The sequence below is a fragment of the Cataglyphis hispanica genome, chromosome 9 (genome assembly GCF_021464435.1).
Source record: "Cataglyphis hispanica isolate Lineage 1 chromosome 9, ULB_Chis1_1.0, whole genome shotgun sequence".
NCBI lineage: Eukaryota > Metazoa > Arthropoda > Insecta > Hymenoptera > Formicidae > Cataglyphis > Cataglyphis hispanica.
The window spans coordinates 116,228-136,917 of NC_065962.1; the positions used below are offsets into that span (position 1 = coordinate 116,228).

At 37.3% G+C, this 20,690-nt stretch overlaps 2 protein-coding genes across 2 annotated transcripts; one reads left to right on the forward strand and one right to left on the reverse strand.

The window, feature by feature from the left end:
• The first annotated feature begins 5,305 nt into the window (after positions 1 to 5,305).
• LOC126852128 (uncharacterized) lies at positions 5,306 to 6,473 on the forward strand. Its single transcript, XM_050596615.1, has 2 exons — positions 5,306 to 5,649; positions 5,863 to 6,473. The coding sequence occupies exon 2, from the start codon at positions 5,997 to 5,999 to the stop codon at positions 6,471 to 6,473; it is 477 nt and encodes a 158-aa protein (XP_050452572.1). The 5' UTR covers positions 5,306 to 5,649; positions 5,863 to 5,996.
• A 2,554-nt stretch (positions 6,474 to 9,027) lies between these two features.
• LOC126852129 (uncharacterized protein F54H12.2-like) lies at positions 9,028 to 10,182 on the reverse strand. Its single transcript, XM_050596616.1, has 2 exons — positions 9,480 to 10,182; positions 9,028 to 9,338 (listed from the first exon to the last, which is right to left on the reverse strand). The coding sequence occupies exons 1-2, from the start codon at positions 10,180 to 10,182 to the stop codon at positions 9,028 to 9,030; spliced, it is 1,014 nt and encodes a 337-aa protein (XP_050452573.1).
• Positions 10,183 to 20,690: the final 10,508 nt, after the last annotated feature.

The window sequence follows — 20,690 nt, forward strand, 5'->3', positions numbered from 1 at the left end:
TCCTTGTGCCTTCTACCGCGGTTACTCGACGATTTAGTGAATTCATAATTGCGCGTAAGTCGTTTAATAAAATCAAGAAGATGCGCGTATTCTATTCTTTCTTCACGATTCACGGGAGGTATAATATCTGCCTCCGCTATGGTTTGGCTTATCTGTCGGATGGATCGCCGCATGTTTTCAATCTCGGCGTCTACAGCGCTTTGCGGTATGTTCGCAGGGATGTGATTTTGCGTGAGTTGTGCTTCGGCCATATTATTTGCCTGGTGACTATAAATTTCTTCCGGATCAAATTGATCGCTCTCGTATGAGATTAACGAAAATTCGCGTCGTAAGGATATTGTATTCGGAGTTCTACTAATATACGGTCTTGTGAGTCTAGTCTCGCGTGTTGTCAATGGGGTCAGTTGTATTATTCGGGAATAGACTTTCGTCGAAACTATTAAACGGAAATTCGCGTTTGATGACGACGTTCTTCGATAACTCAGGTTCGATTTCGCTTGAATATTGCGTTTCTAAATTTCTTTGCTCGCTATTAATATTTTCTCGCTAGGGCGAAAAAGTATCTTTCGTGGACAAAATCAACCAACGATAGAATTCTTAATCCGATTTTAATTTTTTTTTATTTTGTTGAAAATTGAATAAGCTATAAACGTTTTTCCTACTTAAATTTTAATTATGGTCCAAATAAAAAATGGCGGATGCAATAAAGTGAGCATAAAATATCAAAACTTTATGATTATGAATGAATTCGTAATAAAACATGCATGTAAATATACAAAAACATTATAATGTGTTTTCATAATCGACAATTATTAATTTGCAGTTTAAATAAAAAAAGTGGCGGATCAAAGATGGCGGAAAACTTTACAAATAACTGGAATTTTATAAAATTGGTTTTTATGATATTAGGATATTTCGGAAAATAAGAGAAATTATTTATGTAATTATTGTGAAAAAGTATGGATTTCCTATTTCTATAAAGACTGATTTTTGTTATATTACTTCATAATATGAATATTATATACAATATATATATATATATAAATCCCTTTATCAACTTCAAGGTATCAGTCATGAATTGTTTTTTTGAGATTATATATATTTATAAAATTTTTTTTGTTTTTAATATTTTTCAGAGTTTTTTAAAACATTTTTTATTATTTTTATGATCTATCAATAATGATTTTGCTTCTTTGGGTAATTCTGTTTTACTTTTCTTGTCTTCTTTTATTCTAATGTTACTAATTAGTGCATCAGAGGAAATTAGAAGATGATGCATTACATGTTTGTTGCTGACTTTACGTGAACACATTCTGCTGTTATTTGCTCGAGCATTTCTGAATACTTTATTTGTTGCTTTTTGCGTTTTCTCTGATAGGTTACCAATCGATATACCTAATGCTTTAATTATCTTGTCATCATGGATTAAAACTTTATGCACAGAAGGAGACATATTGTACCAGGAGTAAAACTGTATACATGATTCAGCTGTCTCGGTACAGTACTCTTTAAACTTAATGTGATCAATTTCACATCTACTAGCAAGTGCTTGCAAAATAACTTTGAACCTCGTAATTAAATTCTTTTCTAAACCAGTTATTTCAGCTACAATTTAAGAGTATGAGAAAAAACATCTAGCTACGTTTCCAGTATTTGTTATTCCATAACCTTGTTTTACTACGTCTATTGTTATGAAAAGTTTAGATTTTAAAGATTTTTGAATCATTTGTTTTCTTTATGTTTTAAAAATTTATTTTTTTTTGTTGAATATGATTTTTGAAATCTAAATTATAAGCGATGTGTAAAAAACATTCCATAAAACGGATCCAACAATGTAGAGTAGAAAGTCCAAATTTATAACTATTTTTGTCACATGGCAAACTTCTGATAAATGATAAATCATTCATTTTGCTTGGGTTAACCCTACATACATTACAACTTGAAGATCTCTGACCAGTTAAAATATTGTATGTCTTGCTATTAATCATAATACACATAAGGTTGTACGTGACTTGGTATGTTCTGTTTTCAATAGGTACATGTGTTGTAGCAAGGTTATCAATTTCTTCGTTATAAAATTTATATTTATTTAAGATATTCAGAGCACTTTCTTTTATAAATTCAAACTTAACTAGCCGGCAGTATCTGGTTGAGTATGGCCGTTCATTTATCCACACAATAACAGTATTAATTATACGGATAGGGACAAATGAAATAATAAACACTCCTCTGTCAGATGAGTTTTCTTCATCGTTATCATTAGATGCATCATTATCATCGTTTGATCGGTTATTCATGGATGTTTTTTTTTGTACTAACTATTGTTGTTTTGTAGTTGACAGGAAGCGTCATCCATGCCTCATTTCCCATACAAAATGAATTCTGTGCTATTCAATGCACATAATTTTTCTTTAATATAATGTTAAGAATATTCTATATATAATATAGTCTAACAGTGATTGCAGCTTGACGCTCGCCCCATTTTCTGTTACAATAATGTCTTTTGGATAACATTTTTTTTGCTTCCTAATATCTTCATAGGGAGAATATAATTTGTCTCTATGCAAATCTTCATTGTACATACGCAGCTTTGTGTACTTATCCTTTGTCATTTCTAAGTCCATGTACATAGCTTAAAAACCATTTACATCTCTTTCAGTGTTTTTAATTTTTTTTTTCAGGAAAAGATTGATTAATAGAATTGAAACGCAAAGAATCAGCTGCTCGTTAGTTCTTCATATTGCTGTTAGTTCTTCATATGTATATTTTTTCATAAGTTCATAAATCGCCTCTTTTTACTTTTGTCTAAACTTTCATGGTAAGATAAATGTGATCAATCACACTTCTTTGATGAGGAATCAGGTAGTTCATTAGATAAACTAACTAAATAATTATTCGGACATTGTGTATGTGAAATTGAAACAAGACGAACTGTAAAAGATTATCTATAAACCGTTTAAACTTTCTTACAAAAGTTAACCTATTACGAGTAGCCTTGTTCCATTTCCTATTATAAGATGGTAAAAAATTATTCAATAGTTTATTTTTAATCTGTTTAAGTTGGTTCTCATTGTAATTGTATTTTTTTTTAATTTTGTCGATTATCTATTTTCTCTTTACCTTTATCGGTATTATTCCATATTCAGGAACACAAAAGTTTCTGCCTTACTGTCCATCTGCCTAATATAAATTTATACGAATTTAAGAAAAAATAATAATTTAATTTTTTGTTGAAATCAGTGGATAAACTTTATTTGTCTCTTTTCAATTCTTCTCTTTATAACAAATTACGCGTATTCCATCGAAATGCGTTATTGTATACTATCTAACTTATACTATCCATAAACAAATTCTTAAGCGAGTAACGCTGTCGCGCGCTACATAGCGGACGAAGTTATAAGTGCGACACAAGATTCGAATGCATAAGATATATACATAGATATATAGAGATAAAAGTAGTTTAAAAAGAATATTTTTTCTGTTTAACCTATCTACTAAAAAAATTATGTTTAAAATTGAATAAATTTAATTTATACAAAAATCAGTTTGATTAATTAAATAATCAAACTATTTAATTAAATACAAGCAAAAAGGAATTTCTAGGGTAGACTTTATAGTAAGACAAGAGCTTTTATATTCTTGAGTTTTACCGAAAAAGACAAAGAGAAAGTGGATATATTAATAGACAAAATTAAAAGAAAATTATAGTTACGATGATACTTACTTAAATAGGTTAAAGATTAAAGTAAAGCCTTATTAGATTCGCCTTCTTAAATTTTGATCTCAGATTCATAAACAGTGATCTCAAAAATCCATTAAAACCAATTTTATAAAATTCCGGTTATTTGTAAAGTTTTCCGCCATCTTCGATCCGCCATTTTTTTTATTTAAACTGCAAATTAATAATTGTCGATTATAAAAACACATTATAATGTTTTTGTATATTTACATGCATGTTTTATTACGAATTTATTCATAATCATAAAGTTTTGATACTTTATGCTCACTTTATTGCATCCGCCATTTTTTATTTGGGCCGTAATTAAAATTTACGCAGAAAACGTTTTTAGCTTATTCAATTTTCAACAAATTAAAAAAAAAATTAAAATTGGTTAATAATTTGATCGTCGGTCGAATTTTGTCCACGAAAGGTACTTTTCCGCCCACTGTGCGGCGATAAACTTAATTTAATTGTTCGTCATTCCGGTTCGCTAAATAACCACGATCGGTTTGCTATCGGTCGTTTTGGTACATTTGAATCTTCCGACATTCACGCAATTGTAATTAATTTATGGACTTATAGTAATAAGATGGATCGCACGTTTGCTCGCAGACGCTGCTGTCGGTTGCCCCGGCGCGTGGCTCGCTTCATCAGCGTTTCGTGCTGGTAACATTAAACGCCTTTCGCGATATCTCGTTAAGTCAGAAGGCATATTAAAAAATATTTCTTTAAAATATTTAATATTTGAAATAGAAATAATAATCCGGTTGTAGCTATTTGGAATATAACAATATAAAATGGCCTCAAAAAGTATATATTAAAGTATCTCATTTTGTACATGTGCACAAATAATTTGATAGATATAATTAGTGTATTCTCCATAATTATAATACAATTGATAATGATTTTAACCTGAATCGAATAGAAAAATTATCGAAGAATAATAATAGAAGAAATATAAAAATGCTTTCTAAATATGCTGTAGTAAAGTGCAAAAGGATCATAGCATACAATAGTAGTATAGGGGCCATTATAGCGAGACAGGAATGCCCCCCCCTTTTCCCCCTTGGCGCCAGCCCCCCGCTGTGATCCCTTCCCCCCCTGTCCCCCTGGGCAGGTACCTGAGAAAAAAAGAGTGGGGACTCGTGGACGTCCACGAGGCGATTTTTTAATTTTAAAATTTTTTAAGAGTGGGGGGAGTCGTGGACGTGCACGAGGCAGTTTTTTTTTTATTTTTTCCTGGGCTGGAAATACTCGGGCTGGAACCTGGGTCTTCTGCTTTTCTGGTCGGGGTCCTAGTGCGGTGGGCTAACTGAAATCTTACAAGAGTGAGAGTTAGATGTGGCATTTAAGCGAAGAGTAGGTCTCTCCGGCCCGGGGACCGAGCGCTCCGATTGATTTGTCCTATAGTGGCCGGCTGTTTGATTGGTTCCAACGAGCTGGAAAAACGAGAGAGAAAATAGAGTGAGAGAGAGAAAATCGACAAGATGTACAACGTGTCAGCAGCCGATAAAATATCGACCGCCGAAGACAGCAGAGATGTCCCATTGCATTCTCCTCCTCCTCCTCCTTCTCTCCAGCCCTGTGGAAAATCGAAAAATATCGCATGACATACGGCATCTCTCGCCTTCGAGCGTCCTTACGGAAAAACTTCGAACTGCAGCGAGCGCGTCGCCTGCGTCTCTCCTTTTTGCTGAAAAAAGAAAAATCGTCTAGTGCGGAATTATCTGATATCAAGGTATACAAACGAAATACGAAGCGTTCATGATCGGACATGATTGTCCGCGCCGGTCGAGTCATGCAACGCAGGTAGACGCGATGTCGTCATCGGAGGCGATACGCTATCGGAGATTGAAAGAGCTATGGCGCCGCAGAGTCTAGGAAGGAAAGAAGGAAGGAGAGAAAAGGAAAAAATTGAACGTTTTCAGGTAATATTTAAGATTAATATTTTAACATTTACATTAAATTTAACATTTTTATTTACGCTACAGAAATGTTTTGTACAATTTTCTTACATTTAAATATAATATTTATAACATTTACAAAAAGATGTTAACTCTTAATGGATGGAAAATATGGGAATTCGTTGCTTTTCAATTATTTAGCTGCATATTTTTCCCCCTCTTTTCCTTATATTTCAGTATATAAGTAAGGCGAGAAAACGCGGAACTTTATTCATTTGAGTTTGCTCGAAATCTTCATTTCGGCTTCGGTACAAGTATTCGTCGTTGTTGTGACCAGTGTTCAACTAGTTCTCGGTAAAAAAGTGATAAAAATGGCCGCCACAAAAAAAGTATCCAGTGAACGGAAAAAGCTAACCGATTTTGTTAAATCTACTCACGTTTGTGATATTAACAAATCGGGCCTCAAGACCGACTTCGATAGAAGAAACGATCAGCGATATTTATTATTATCGACGACGTACGGGCTTAACGCATCGTATACTAAGAAGATTCACGTGGGATTGCAGGCGACGAGCGAAAATTGCTTTGTACCGATTGTAAAATTAACAGGCAATTATGCAGATGGAATATGTCTCGACACCGACACCTGGCAGCAATTTCAAATCAGCATGGAGCAGATGAAGCAGTATTTGTGCGAGAATCAAAAATCCAAACCAAGTCCGATTATTATCAACAATATTTCCATCGGCTTCACAACCGCTTACGGAACAAGGGCAGTGATAGTGAGTTATAAGGAAAATGCGGGACAACCGGCGAATAATAACGAGACGGAGGAGCAGCCCCGTTGAAGAAGCAAAAACGTACAGCGTCGCCATTGTGATGCAGAAAACTACTTTTGTCGGCCTGGAAGATATCGCAAGATGTGTGGACGCTCATTTGGCACGGTTAATTCCCATTACCGACACCGTCAACGCGTGCTCCAAATACCTGATTAACGAAGTAGAATTAAAACTTCCCTCGTCTTACATAGATTGTGAAATTATAAAACTTACAGTTAGAGGTAATTTTGAAGAAATCGAGCGCGATGTACGAACACAAATAAATAATTTACCATTTTTAGACGTATATTTTAATATTGTATTCGAAGAATTGCTTTCGCTAGGTTTTAATGAAATTGTACGTATAATTTTACTAAAGCGCAATTGTTAGTTTTATAAAAAAGAAAAATTTTATTTTCAATAAATAGAATGTTTTAACCTTAAAAAACTTAAATATATTTTCTTTTACCCCACTTCTTTCCTATCAATCACCCCTCTTCCTCGCTTCTTTACTATTAACATAAAAATTTTTATCGCATAGTAATATTGCGCGATAGCCGCGCGTTAGACGAACATCTTATTTTTAGCATAAGCATGCATAGAGCACCGCGTACAAGCTCGTAAGCAGCGGTGCTCAAAAAACGCTGACGCGAGCTCACCTCCGCGAATACGCTTACTCGCGTCGATTCCGCGGCTGCTTATCAGCTAATTGGCCGCGGTACTTTTCGCTCGTTCGCCGACCGGAAACGCTAGCGCGAGCATGCGGCCGCCGCGGTGGGGCCCCCGGAGCGCGGATAAGCTTATTATTCCTCGCATACACGAGCAATATTAAAGCAATATTCGAATGTACATATTTTTTACGTAACATTAAGTATCATCGGCTACTTGAAAAAATCAAACAATTTAAGTATAAATCTCACATTTATTTTTATAATTATTTTACATATAATTAAAATATGACACTACTGTATTTTTTATAACATTACAATTTGAATTACATTCTTAAACGTAACAGCGCATAGCATACAATGTTTCATTTGTTTCTTTTTTTGCAAAGAAAAATTTTACGAAATAACCGTACAATTAAACGATCGTTATGTTCGCAATCTTCGGTAAAAAGACTAAGAAATCGATTAAGATCATAACCATTGCACATATAATATAAAAATACGCAACTATAGTGTCCGCATGTTTGCGAAAAAATTCCTTGCAATTGTCGAGTATTCCAGTGATGAATAATGGAGTTTCGGCGGAGACGAAGGAGAAATCCAGGGTGCAAGGGGGGTATTCCGTAGCTGTCAAAGTAGGTGGCTGTGCCATGCTCATCGAGGAAGAAGGCGACCCAATGTTCTCCAGGTCGATTGTGCTCGTCTGTATTAGCGACGATAGCTGTCGACCGTGTCCACACCCTCGGGACTCTGTCGGCAGGATAAACTCCCGCGTGTCTGGCATTGATGTGTCGTAATGCTTGTAAAATTTCGCGTGAGTTCATTTTTTTGATTCGACGGCAAGCGTACGAGTGGTATTATATATTCGATAACTTCAGTATTTACCTCTTTCGGTTTCTCATTTTGATCATCTTGTATCGCCGAGTCTTCAATGCCTGCTTGCACGGAGATCGTAGTTGTTTCGATTTTGTTCTTGTCCATCATCGACGATAATTCAAATTTTTCTTCTTCTTCTTCTTCCTTTTTTTCTTCTTTAATCGGGCTCAAAAAATTTTCTTTTTTCTCTATTTCGCTATTTGACAGCGTTTTAATATTTTCATTTATGATATAAGAAATATCATCTGCATTACTGATTTCCTCGTTTTTGTCATAGGATATTTCACATTTATCCGGAGCGTGACAAGTTGGAGTACTATTGTTCCTAATGCCGTCGACGAAATTATTTTGCTCGAGTATCCAACATATTAATTTGTTCGCGTTGCGTAATGCACAATGAAAGATTCCGAATTTTCGAAATCCGTGATAACCACAATATCGTCCGCGTCCTTCTCTCGACGTTAGATTTTTAAATGCAGGGGAAATATCTTCCAAATTATATATATCTCTGGAGAGTAAATTTCTCAAATAGCTTGCTTTTTCACATCCTCTGACATAAATATAGCGGGCATGTCTTGTTATTTCGCGTAGATGCGTTGTAAAATATTTCGGATTAGCTTCGCCGTCGAACCATTCAATACCATGATAATTTCGCGTGAGCCAATTATTTTGTCGTCTTACATTTTCCGGTAATTCGCCAAACGAATGCGGTGGCATCATAATCCAATGTCCGACAATTGGCGCGTCAACGGCGACAACGGCAACTTCTTTAGGGATAAATTTCTCGCGAGCATCACGGAAACCCTGTATGTCGACGATTATATCCATAATGCGAAAACCTGTGTGCTCTGGATAGCTAGTTTTAAACTCTTCGCGAAGCGTCGATACTCGTGTCTCGAATGAAACTGAAATCTTTTTTACCGTACTGCATGTTTTTTGATACGTAGCATGTTGATGTTTGCGATTTTGATCGCTTGTGGTGGAGGGGAAAAATTGGGAGAAAATTTTTTGAGTATTACATTATAGAGAACGACGGAAATCTAACCGGCAAAATCGACAATGACTTGCCGGGATGAGTCAATTTCTATGACATTATCAAACTCTGCGTAAATAATACAGTTAACGGTCTCGGTGAGTGCCTTCTCAAATCGCACTTCTAATCGTAAACTACCATGTTTCACAAGATTCCAATGTCCTGCATAATTAGCCGATAAGTCGGGCGTAAGATCAAAAGCGAATAGCGTATAGCCCTTTGAATAATCATCTCTGCTTATAGAATTTCCTTCATTCAAAAAATGAATACCTGTTCCCGTGAAGAGCGTTTGATAAGCCTCGACGTAAAGCGATTCTTCTGTCGAGAAAGCGGGTTGTAACAGTCTACTGGGAATTTGCATGCCGTCGACGTACAGCGAGAAGAAATTTATTCCGTAATTTTTGAAATTAAACGGATTTAATTTTCTATCGCCGTTAAATGCTTTATTATTGACAAAACCGACTATTATTCTTTTCGGAAGTTGACCAAGTATTACATTATCTAACGATTCGCCCACAACACCGCTATGGATCGTGAATGTTTTAACCTCGACCCTCGTGAGCGGATATTTGGCCGTAACTTTACTCAGCATTCTTGCATGTGCGAGCAATAATCCGGCGCTTATCTTCGCTCTTCTCACTAGCAGACTCGCATCCAGTATATGAATTTTTGACGACGCACCGTTACTATCCATAAGACAGAACGAATCTTTCAAACGAACGAGCCTCAAACGTACTTCTACACCGTTAATTAAAAATTTGTCCTGATTGAAAACATCACAATGGAGATGGCCTATAAGATCTAGAGCCCGTCCTCCTCGTATGTAATGAGCGCGTCTCACGAGAGCGGAATTTGCCGTTTTTGATTCCACCGGTTCGTCCATTCGTCCGGGAGTATCCGCGTCCCATAGACATGAGGTTAGATGGGAAGTTTTTGCCGGTGAAGAATAATTTAACAACGCCTCGATGTAGGCGCGGTACGCGTAAGCGTTGTTTGGCGGCGATACGAGCTTTTGATTGAAATACACGTCGATCTGATTGAAGATGGAATGAAGTAAATGATTTACGGGGCCTACATTGTCCGTCGTTGCGCTGCCGCCTACTCCCGTAACGTGTCCTGTGGAATCGCCTGACGTTTCTACGCGTACGCGAAGACTCAGCATGGTGTGCGTGAGATCTAAATATTCTTCTCCGTGACCGGGAATGACGAATTCTATCGGCGAGTCGTCCCGAGAGCGAAGTCACGGGTTTGTAATGAATCCATTGTGAACTCTCGATACTAGTTTGCGTGGGTGGTAAGGAGAAGAGGTCGAGTTCACTCTTTAAACACTCGCTCGAATGCGTATGAAGAAAGGACATGTCTTTTAATTAGCGTAAATTTTACTTTCTCGTCGCTGTAATTTCCGCTTTCAAAGATTATATTTATACGAGCGTTTAAGAAAATATGTCGGATACGGTGCGCTTTTTACCGATTTTTCGGCGTTTCGTGGATGTCTTAAGCCTTTTCACTGCTTTTTTCCTCCGCCTCCTCTTATTGCCCGATGACCGCGTATTGGTTTTTTTCTTTCCGCGAGTCTTGATCTTCGACGAATTTTTCTTACATGCCCCGCGACGTTTACGCGATCCCGCAGATTTAGCGATGCTCGTATTGAGCCCGACGAAAGGAAACTGAGCTACATGCATTTTCGCATCCGTCTTATATCCCGAACCTTTCATTAGACTGCTTATTTTTTCTTTAGCTTTTCTCTTAAGATTGTCGCGCGATTCTTCGAATCGATGTTTGGCCGCTACCTTAAACGGCATATTATTTTCAACATCGTCGATTATATTAACGCCGGCGCGTAAAGCTTCTTTCCCCACAGCCCGTATGCCTCTACTTAAATAGGGTAGTACGCGTCTGAATAATCCTCCGAGAAAACTGCCGATGCCATGACCGCGTTGATAGGACGAACCAACGAAAACTCGCGGAATTCCGCCACCCAACTACCACCATTTTGTAATTCATCGTGATACATCGAATAATAATCCATTAACGTTCGAAATTTTTTCTTCCGTTGTCGTGGATATAAATTTTTTTGTAATATTTACTCGATACGTCTAAAGTGCAATGTCACCGTTAACGTTCCAAATTCGAATGGTATACTCTGCCCCAGCTGATCTCTTATATCTATTTCGATTGTACGAAAGCACATTTGACGCAGAGCTATGTATTGCGCGGGTGAGAAATGCTTTATCTGCGTGGATGCAAACGCGTAATCGTTTCGAGCATCGTGCGCGACTATTCGCAGAAGAGGAGATTGTACATCGCCCGTAATGTAAGGTTCACAAATATCGCAATAGACAAAGAGTTTGTCGGGAATAGCGCGCAACAAACCAGCCGGTTCGTCAGCTATTATCATGACTGTGTGGGAGTACAAAAAATAGCAAATTATAAACTTCATCGTAAACCCATTCAGGTAAAACGTCAGATAGAACGGAACTACTTTCTAGTTTAATGAGTGCATTCGTATTTTTGTTTACATCGATGCCGATTTCATTGTAAAACCATGTTGGAAATGTTGGTGGAATAGGATCGCTATCAAGCTGAATCAGATCTCTATGCTTAACACGCGTGTCAAAACCGAGTATTCGTTGAAGTTTGTCGGAGAAATTTACATACGAGTTATAGCGCATTTCTCCTCACAGGAAAGTTTCATAACAATTTTACCACCAATGACAGTCCGAATCGCCAAACGATATGCCGAAGCCACGGATTCGGCTGTCATAACTCCACAGCATCTATAATATCTCGCACGGTCGAGTAAATACCTCGAAGGTACTTGCGCTTTCATAGCGTTAACTGTCTTATCGCGCTCTGTAATATCGATGAATCTCATTAATCCTTCTCCGGCTCGTATATGTAAAACTACACGAAATTGAATCTCCGTGAGCGCTACTTCCCACCGACCGTGCAAATCTACACGCTGAGGTAATTCTGTGGTGAAACAGGTGGTTTTATTTTCCGGAAGTAGCGCATGCTGCTATTGCTCGGAAGAACCATATAAAATTCATCCTCCCTCATTTTTATCTAAAATCTTTAAGCTCTCAGCGGGTATCCAAGAATCGAATTTTGAAGCGATATCCTTGCCAGCTAACCAATAATTGTTTTTATTTCCGACGACCCTTGCTTTATTACACGCTCGACGATAAATTTTTCCCCTGCAAGTCTTTAATAACCGGCGCCAATTCTTGTTCGTAAAACCCGTCTCATAACTTCACCCGCTAAATCGCTTAGTTCAGTATACGCAGCGGGTTTTCCATTCGAGAACGGTGAATTCGAAATATTTCTTCGCTCCACTTTGCCTCGTATCCTTTCTCAAAGGCTACCTTTGCTCTACTGACCCGTGCCAAATCACCCGCTATATTTAGCCTTTTGTCTACGACCGCGATTCTTTTTCTGCTCGATGTCATTCCAACGACGAATCATATTCTCACGCGCCACCGTGCATTTTCTCTCGCGTAACGACTGCAGGCTGCATTTTGATGGGTGGAGTGACGACGTGTGATTGTAGCGCGAACGATATCCTGCAAAACATCTATGTAACGCCTCGTATTTTTATGTGGCTAAAATAACGCTTACATCCAGTTCCTTTGAGCAGCCCGAGCACCATCAGCCCCATCTATAGCTAATTTTGATATCGGACTAGTGCCACGCGGAACACAACATCTTTTCTTTGCTAAGAAATTTTGGTATTACGACGAACGATAAATTCCTTCACCTTGTCGGTTTGCAGGTATACGGGTAAACGGTCATTGTTTCTCGAGGTATGCTGAAAGATCTTTACTACATAGCTACCTGTCGTATCACGTAAAGGTTCTACCTCCAAACAATTTACTAAGGGCGTCGATAACCGTCAATAAATATGAATAGCCGTCATTGTAGCTTTAAGATACGTAGATCGATCAAATCAGCCTCCCATAAGTCATCGATGATTGTCACATTATAATGTACAATCGAGGAGCCTACGGCGCAATCTGGACGATGCAGCGTGTAACAACATCTTGGCGATTTGAGCCAGTCGACTTCGTTACGCATGAAATTCGGTTTAGCAGCTCGCGACAAATTGGCCGTCGCAGAACATCCAGCATAATGCGAGGGATTGTAATAGAATTTTTCGAGTTCCATCATTCGAGTTTACTTCCAGTCGAGTAAACCTTTCTCTTCTTTTGTCGGCGACAGCCTCTAACGCAACCCGTTACCGTTTTGTCACCCCTCGTCCTCGCCGGCCGATATAAACGCCGCATCACCTTCGATTTCGCTAGATTCGTGCAGCACCTCACGTCTACACGACCTGGAGCCGCCAATGAAGTTCTCGAGCGGAACTTCCACAACGGCAACGTGCGTTTTTAACACGATGAACGCGCGGCACGCATGTGTAACAAACTCGCGATTTTCTTACCGAGATTGGAAGGTGTGCCTATGTTATGTAATAAACTGCGCAAATTGACACTCTTCCGGCTGCTTTTACTGTCTTCTCTCCTTTTCGCGTATTGCATCATTTATGTTCGGTGGATATTCGAATCCATTATGTGACGTCACCGTCTATAGTTACGAGTCCTCGCCCATCGCAGCTAATCTTCGATGGAGGAATATCGATCAACAAAATATTTTAATAGGCGCGCATCAACTCTTATCGCGCCTGAGTTTCGGTACGCTGCTGACTATTTCTTTGACCACTTCAGCCGACATCGGTACGCGCTTCTTTCCGAAACTACTGCTACTACTACTACTTGTCGACGCCATCGCCACGCACGCCATCGATTAAACTGACGCATCCATAGCTCATTATCATCGGCGTCAATTCAAATTGCTTCTTCGTTTCTGATGGATGCGGTCGTCCTCTTTCGTTAGCCCGTGTATTATCGCGTAAACGTTTCTGCCCGCGAACAAAGTGGAAGATAACGTTGAAGTACTTTTATACACATGAGTGGAGCTTGAGCGAAGAGGAGGAAAAGCAGGAGAAGTGGCGAGTGCAGGAGGCCCCGGCCTCCCGCCCACCTCAGCCCACCCCACTCATCAACTCCCACCCATCTCTCTCGAGATTTTCGGTAGAAATCAAACCATTTTAGCCTTCATCCCAAAGTCCCACGACACCCGCAAATCTCTCTACCTCCTGTCTACGCTGCTAACAAGAATTTTTCTTTAAAGTCAAATGAATCCTCGATACAGCCAAAGTATAGGCCGTGATAAGATATGGTAAAACCCACCTCGTTAGACAACAATTTTCTTTAGCCTTCACTACTCCCTCCACCGTTTTGCTTGCCTAAATTTCAATCGCTACAGCGAAGCGGCACGTTGCCTTTCGAGTGTATTGAAAAATGACGAACAATGGCCGAGATTAGAAGACGGCCGTACGAATGCCGTTCGATTCTTCAAAACAGACACAAAGTCAAAACATCACAAGCTCTCCGTTGCATATGCCCAGATGGAGAGCGATCTGATAAGCCGAAGATTGCCACTTTGCTATTGCGTTTTACCATTACGCTGCAATTACACGACTGACGCTATGATCGCGAATATTGTCCCCCTTTATACACCCCTCCACTTCTACTATTCCGATTCACGCGGAAATGCATGTAATGAGATTGTTGAAAGATACACGTGCGAAAACGATATTCCATCTGAGTCGATTGTTTAAATCGAGTAATAATACCAGCATAGCCGATGCCGTCGCAGCACGCCCACAACCCTGGGACCAATGTATACTCGACGCCAGACACGGAATCTGCGCCGAACGCGTGACTCTCAAAACCGAGGGGTTCAGATAAGGTTGTGTTGTTCAGGTCCCTCGATGAAAGAGACGGTGAGACAGAGTATGAACACCGAGATTCTATGATGACTCGGCAAATAGATCTACGATAGCGTCGCAACGACGCATGACTCTGAGTAAGATCGTCAATTTCATATACTTATGAGAGCGGATCGTTGGAATAATCTTCCGGACGCAATCTCTTCGCAAATTACTATATTGATTCCCACCTCAACCCAACCTATATGTACCAGCAAACACCGATAATAAAATTCGCCATTTTATGCATTAAAATAAATTTTCTTGACCTAACATTGGACATGACGGATAAATATTAAGAAGAAACGTTTTACGAAAAATTGTTTTTCCATTATCCCGTGGTTGACGTTCACGGATAAAGTTTATCGTATGCTCCATTTTGGTGAAAAACGAACCATGATTTCCAGCAATGTTTCTCAAGCAAATATGCGCAGCCGATGACAATTTCAATGCCGGCCGCAAAAATACGCACATCCTATTGCTTTAATATTGCTCGTGTATGCGAGGAATATTGCACTGGCAGTCCAAACCCACCGCGCTACCGCATGCCCGCGCCGACAATAACGAACGGCGTGCCGCACACCGCGAGCGCGAGCCGCGTCAAGGCGTTTTTGAGCACCGCTGCTTACGAGCTTGTACGCGGTGCTCTATGCATGCTTATGCTAAAAATAAGATGTTCGTCTAACGCGCGGCTATCGCGCAATATTACTATGCGGTAAAATTTTTATGTTAATAGTAAAGAAGCGAGGAAGAGGGAGGGGTGATTGATAGGAAAGAAGTGGGGTAAAAGAAAATATATTTAAGTTTTTAAGGTTAAAACATTCTATTTATTGAAAATAAAATTTTTCTTTTTATAAAACTAACAATTGCGCTTTAGTAAAATTATACGTACAATTTCATTAAAACCTAGCGAAAGCAATTCTTCGAATACAATATTAAAATATACGTCTAAAAATGGTAAATTATTTATTTGTGTTCGTACATCGCGCTCGATTTTTTCAAAATTACCTCTAACTGTAAGTTTTATAATTTCACAATCTATGTAAGACGAGGGAAGTTTTAATTCTACTTCGTTAATCAGGTATTTGGAGCACGCGTTGACGGTGTCGGTAATGGGAATTAACCGTGCCAAATGAGCGTCCACACATCTTGCGATATCTTCCAGGCCGACAAAAGTAGTTTTCTGCATCACAATGGCGACGCTGTACGTTTTTGCTTCTTCAACGGGGCTGCTCCTCCGTCTCGTTATTATTCGCCGGTTGTCCCGCATTTTCCTTATAACTCACTATCACTGCCCTTGTTCCGTAAGCGGTTGTGAAGCCTATGGAAATATTGTTGATAATAATCGGACTTGGTTTGGATTTTTGATTCTCGCACAAATACTGCTTCATCTGCTCCATGCTGATTTGAAATTGCTGCCAGGTGTCGGTGTCGAGACATATTACATCTGCATAATTGCCTGTTAATTTTACAATCGGTACAAAGCAATTTTCGCTCGTCGCCTGCAATCCCACGCGAATCTTCTTAGTATACGATGCGTTAAGCCCGTACGTCGTCGATAATAATAAATATCGCTGATCGTTTCTTCTATCGAAGTCGGTCTTGAGGCCCGATTTGTTAATATCACAAACGTGAGTAGATTTAACAAAATCGGTTAGCTTTTTCCGTTCACTGGATACTTTTTTTGTGGCGGCCATTTTTATCACTTTTTTACCGAGAACTAGTTGAACACTGGTCACAACAACGACGAATACTTGTACCGAAGCCGAAATGAAGATTTCGAACAAACTCAAATGAATAAAGTTCCGCGTTTTCTCGCCTTACTTATATACTGAAATATAAGGAAAAGAGGGGGAAAAATATGCAGCTAAATAATTGAAAAAACAACGAATTCCCATATTTTCCATCCATTAAGAGTTAACATCTTTTTGTAAATGTTATAAATATTATATTTAAATGTAAGAAAATTGTACAAAACATTTCTGTAGCGTAAATAAAAATGTTAAATTTAATGTAAATGTTAAAATATTAATTTTAAATATTACCTGAAAACGTTCAATTTTTTCCTTTTCTCTCCTTCCTTCTTTCCTTCCTAGACTCTGCGGCGCCATAGCTCTTTCAATCTCCGATAGCGTATCGCCTCCGATGACGACATCGCGTCTACCTGCGTTGCATGACTCGACCGGCGCGGACAATCATGTCCGATCATGAACGCTTCGTATTTCGTTTGTATACCTTGATATCAGATAATTCCGCACTAGACGATTTTTCTTTTTTCAGCAAGAAGGAGAGACGCAGGCGACGCGCTCGCTGCAGTTCGAAGTTTTTCCGTAAGGACGCTCGAAGGCGAGAGATGCCGTATGTCATGCGATATTTTTCGATTTTCCACAGGGCTGGGGAGAAGGAGGAGGAGGAGGAGGAGGGGAATGCAATGGGACATCTCTGCTGTCTTCGGCGGCCGATATTTTACCGGCTGCTGACACCTCGGACATCTTGTCGACTTTCTCTCTCTCTCACTCTATTTTCTCTCTCGTTTTTCCAGCTCGTCGGAACCAATCAAACAGCCGGCCACTATAGGACAAATCAATCGGAGCGCTCGGTCCCCGGGCCGGAGAGACCTACTCTTCGCTTAAATGCCACATCTAACTCTCACTCTTGTAAGATTTCAGTTAGCCCACCGCACTAGGACCCCGACCAGAAAAGCAGAAGACCCAGGTTCCAGCCCGAGTATTTCCAGCCCAGGAAAAATAAAAAATAAAAAACTGCCTCGTGCACGTCCACGACTCCCCACTCTTAAAAATTTTAAAATTAAAAATCGCCTCGTGGACGTCCACGAGTCCCCACTCTTTTTTTCTCAGGTACCTGCCCAGGGGGACAGGGGGGGAAGGGATCACAGCGGGGGGCTGGCGCCAAGGGGGAAAAGGGGGGGCATTCCTGTCTCGCTATAGTGGCCCCTATACTACTTACAATAGAAATAAAAATAATGATAATAAATTTCTTTTTTAATATTATTAAATAAAAATGTAAAATTATATGTTGTAAGGTTGTCATGTGTCCTTTGATCATTTAAAAAAAAAGTCTATAATAAAATTTTATAATATATTTAGTGTTAAATTAATTATTGTTGAATTAGATTTCTTATGAATATATCATTTTTTTGAATATTTCAAATTTATATTTATATATATATATTTTTTTTTAATAAATTTCTATTTTTCGGATGAGATACTAAAATGCCGCTTGATCATATGTTATGTATATCAAATGTGTGTATGTGTTGTATACGTGTGTATGTATGTGCGAATGTGTGTATATAGTGTATGCATCATTAAATGCATCATTAAATGTACTTTGTAAGTTGTAAAGCGAGGTTCACTCTGCTTGTTGGTGGGATGGGCGCGGGAGGGGGGCCGAAGGTCCCTCTTGCACACCACCCCCCCGCCCGTGCGTGTGTGTGTATGCACGCGCGCGTTTTCTATCTATGCATGTACAGAATGTAAATAAACAAAATTACGAGCAAGTTACCAGTTTCTAATCTTGATTATTTACATTCTGTAATATTCGATCTATTTTGCGTGTTTGTACCATAGTCTATCAGTCATCTTTTTCAATCGTTGTTGCAAGACTTAAAATGAAGCTTTATAAGTTTTTGGGAATATGTGATGATGAAAGTAAATTTATTTAATTATCTAATAAAAAGTTCTGCGTGTTGTCTTTGATGTAACAATTCCATAGATTTTGATCGCAACTCTTTATTGTTTCGATGTTACAATGTGGAGTATACTCATAACTGTCATAAAAAACAATTCAAGAAGAAGTGTAAGTTTAGTATGAAGTTTAATATTTTTCATACGTAGTTCGCAGAAAGTCGTTTGGATTTACAAACAGTCTGCCAATTCATCGCATATTTTCTTCATATTAAACCACCACATCATACTTTTTTCATAAATGAACTTGAAATTTCTGAACGCAGTATTGACTGATCGAATTTTTGTCGTAATTCTGAGGTAATTGATCAATATTTCTTTTTTTATTTTTAATATTATTATGAACTTTTGTTACTGTTTGTGCATTTTTCGATAGTTATGTATTCAGTGAATGGAATCAAATTCCGAAATGATAGGAGGAAAAGGAGAAATAGTTAAAATTGATGAGACTAAAGTAGGAAAAAGAAAGTATAACAAAGGATGAATCGTAGAAGGGCAATGGATATTTGATGGAATTGAGAGTTCAACTAAACAATTATTTATCAAGCCAGTACCTGATTGATCTGCTAGCACATTACTCAGTATTATTAAGAAATGGATAAAACCAAAAACGACAATTTTATCAAGTTGTTGAAATCTTATCAGTGTCTAACGAAGGCTATATATATTTAATGTGAATCATAAAATGAATTTTGTTGATCCTGAGAATGATGCACACACAAAATATTGAACGTTGTTAGCGTGAAGCACGTGCAAATATTTCACGGTATGGAACTCGAAAAGAACATTATGTAGGGTATTTAGCAGAATTTTTATTTTTTCAACGTTACAATTATTGTGAATAAATAAAAGTTTTTTTCAATATTATAGCAACTATGTATCAAATATCTGAATAATACTGACTGAAATATATAAACCCAGTTAATTCTTTGTAATTCTCTATCATTTTTTTTCGTTTTTTTTTTTATGTAAAAGTTGATAATTCATGAGAAAATGTGCGTAGTTTTATGTCCCAAGCATCAGTCAGTCACTATCTTTAATTGCTCATAACTTTGTAGTAAACAACGAGCGGCGATTAAATTAGAAGAAAAAATTACTCAGAATTATGTCTTTGACAACATATATCAAGGTCGTTGAAATCGGTGAGGTCGCCCTTAATCTTCTAAGTTTTATCGAAATGGAGACACTTTATACATAAGAAGTTAGCATTCTAGTAATATTTAAAAAAAAGTAAAAAAAGGGGTCAAGTACACACGCCAGTTGTGAAAAACTGTTATATGCATTTATAAAACAATGTTAAATTATTGAAAATAAAATCTTATAAAAATATATATTATTTTTCTAACAAAAATAGTTGTATAAATAAATAGTTGTATAAATAGATTCTACAAAAATAATAATGTATAAAATTGCGCTAAATAAATAAGAATTTATGCTATAAAATTTATTTCTTTTGTTATTATTTAAATAAAAACATTTTAACTAAAAAAATTATTATACAAAATTGTTTTAATAAAGAAAAATAATTATATTGAAAAATTGTGCTAACTGAATAAAAATTTATGTAATAAAATTTTTTTATTTTATTATTTCCAATATTAAAAAAGATTATATTTAATAAATTTTTAGATTATATTTAATATATTTATTAAATTATATTTAATAAATGAAAATGTAATTAAAGTAATAAGGGGAATAGCTAAAGTAGACTTATTTTATAGTTAACTAAATGCACAATATACACACATTTAACGCTTGTAGAAATTAATGCAAAATACTTCAGTGCATATAAAAGTAACATATAGATTCATGCAAAATATTATAGTACGTAAGGAAACAAACATTTTAATTTAAAATATTCCAATGCATCGAAAAAACAGACATTGTATTCAATGTTTCAAATTTCAATGTAAAATAAAATACTTAACTGCGTATAAAAACAGATATATAAAATAACTCAATGCTTAAAAAAAATTAAATCTTGTATTATATATTTTGGAAAATAATGCAATGCATATAAAATATTAATAGCTTAATAAAATAGAATTTATATTATTTATATTATACTATTTATACTATTTATACTATTAAAATATTTAAACCTGTTTACATTAATATTATTTTAGCTTTAAGCAT

Excerpts from the sequence above, each read along its gene's own strand:
- LOC126852128 (XM_050596615.1), top strand. The coding sequence starts at position 5,997 with ATGGCCGCCACAAAAAAAGTATCCAGTGAACGGAAAAAGCTAACCGAT.
- LOC126852129 (XM_050596616.1), bottom strand. The coding sequence starts at position 10,182 with ATGCTGAGTCTTCGCGTACGCGTAGAAACGTCAGGCGATTCCACAGGA. Across the intron at positions 9,339-9,479 it reads TCCGAAAAGAATAATAGTCG|AAGAATCGCTTTACGTCGAG; the intron begins GTTTTGTCAATA and ends CTTTCTCGACAG.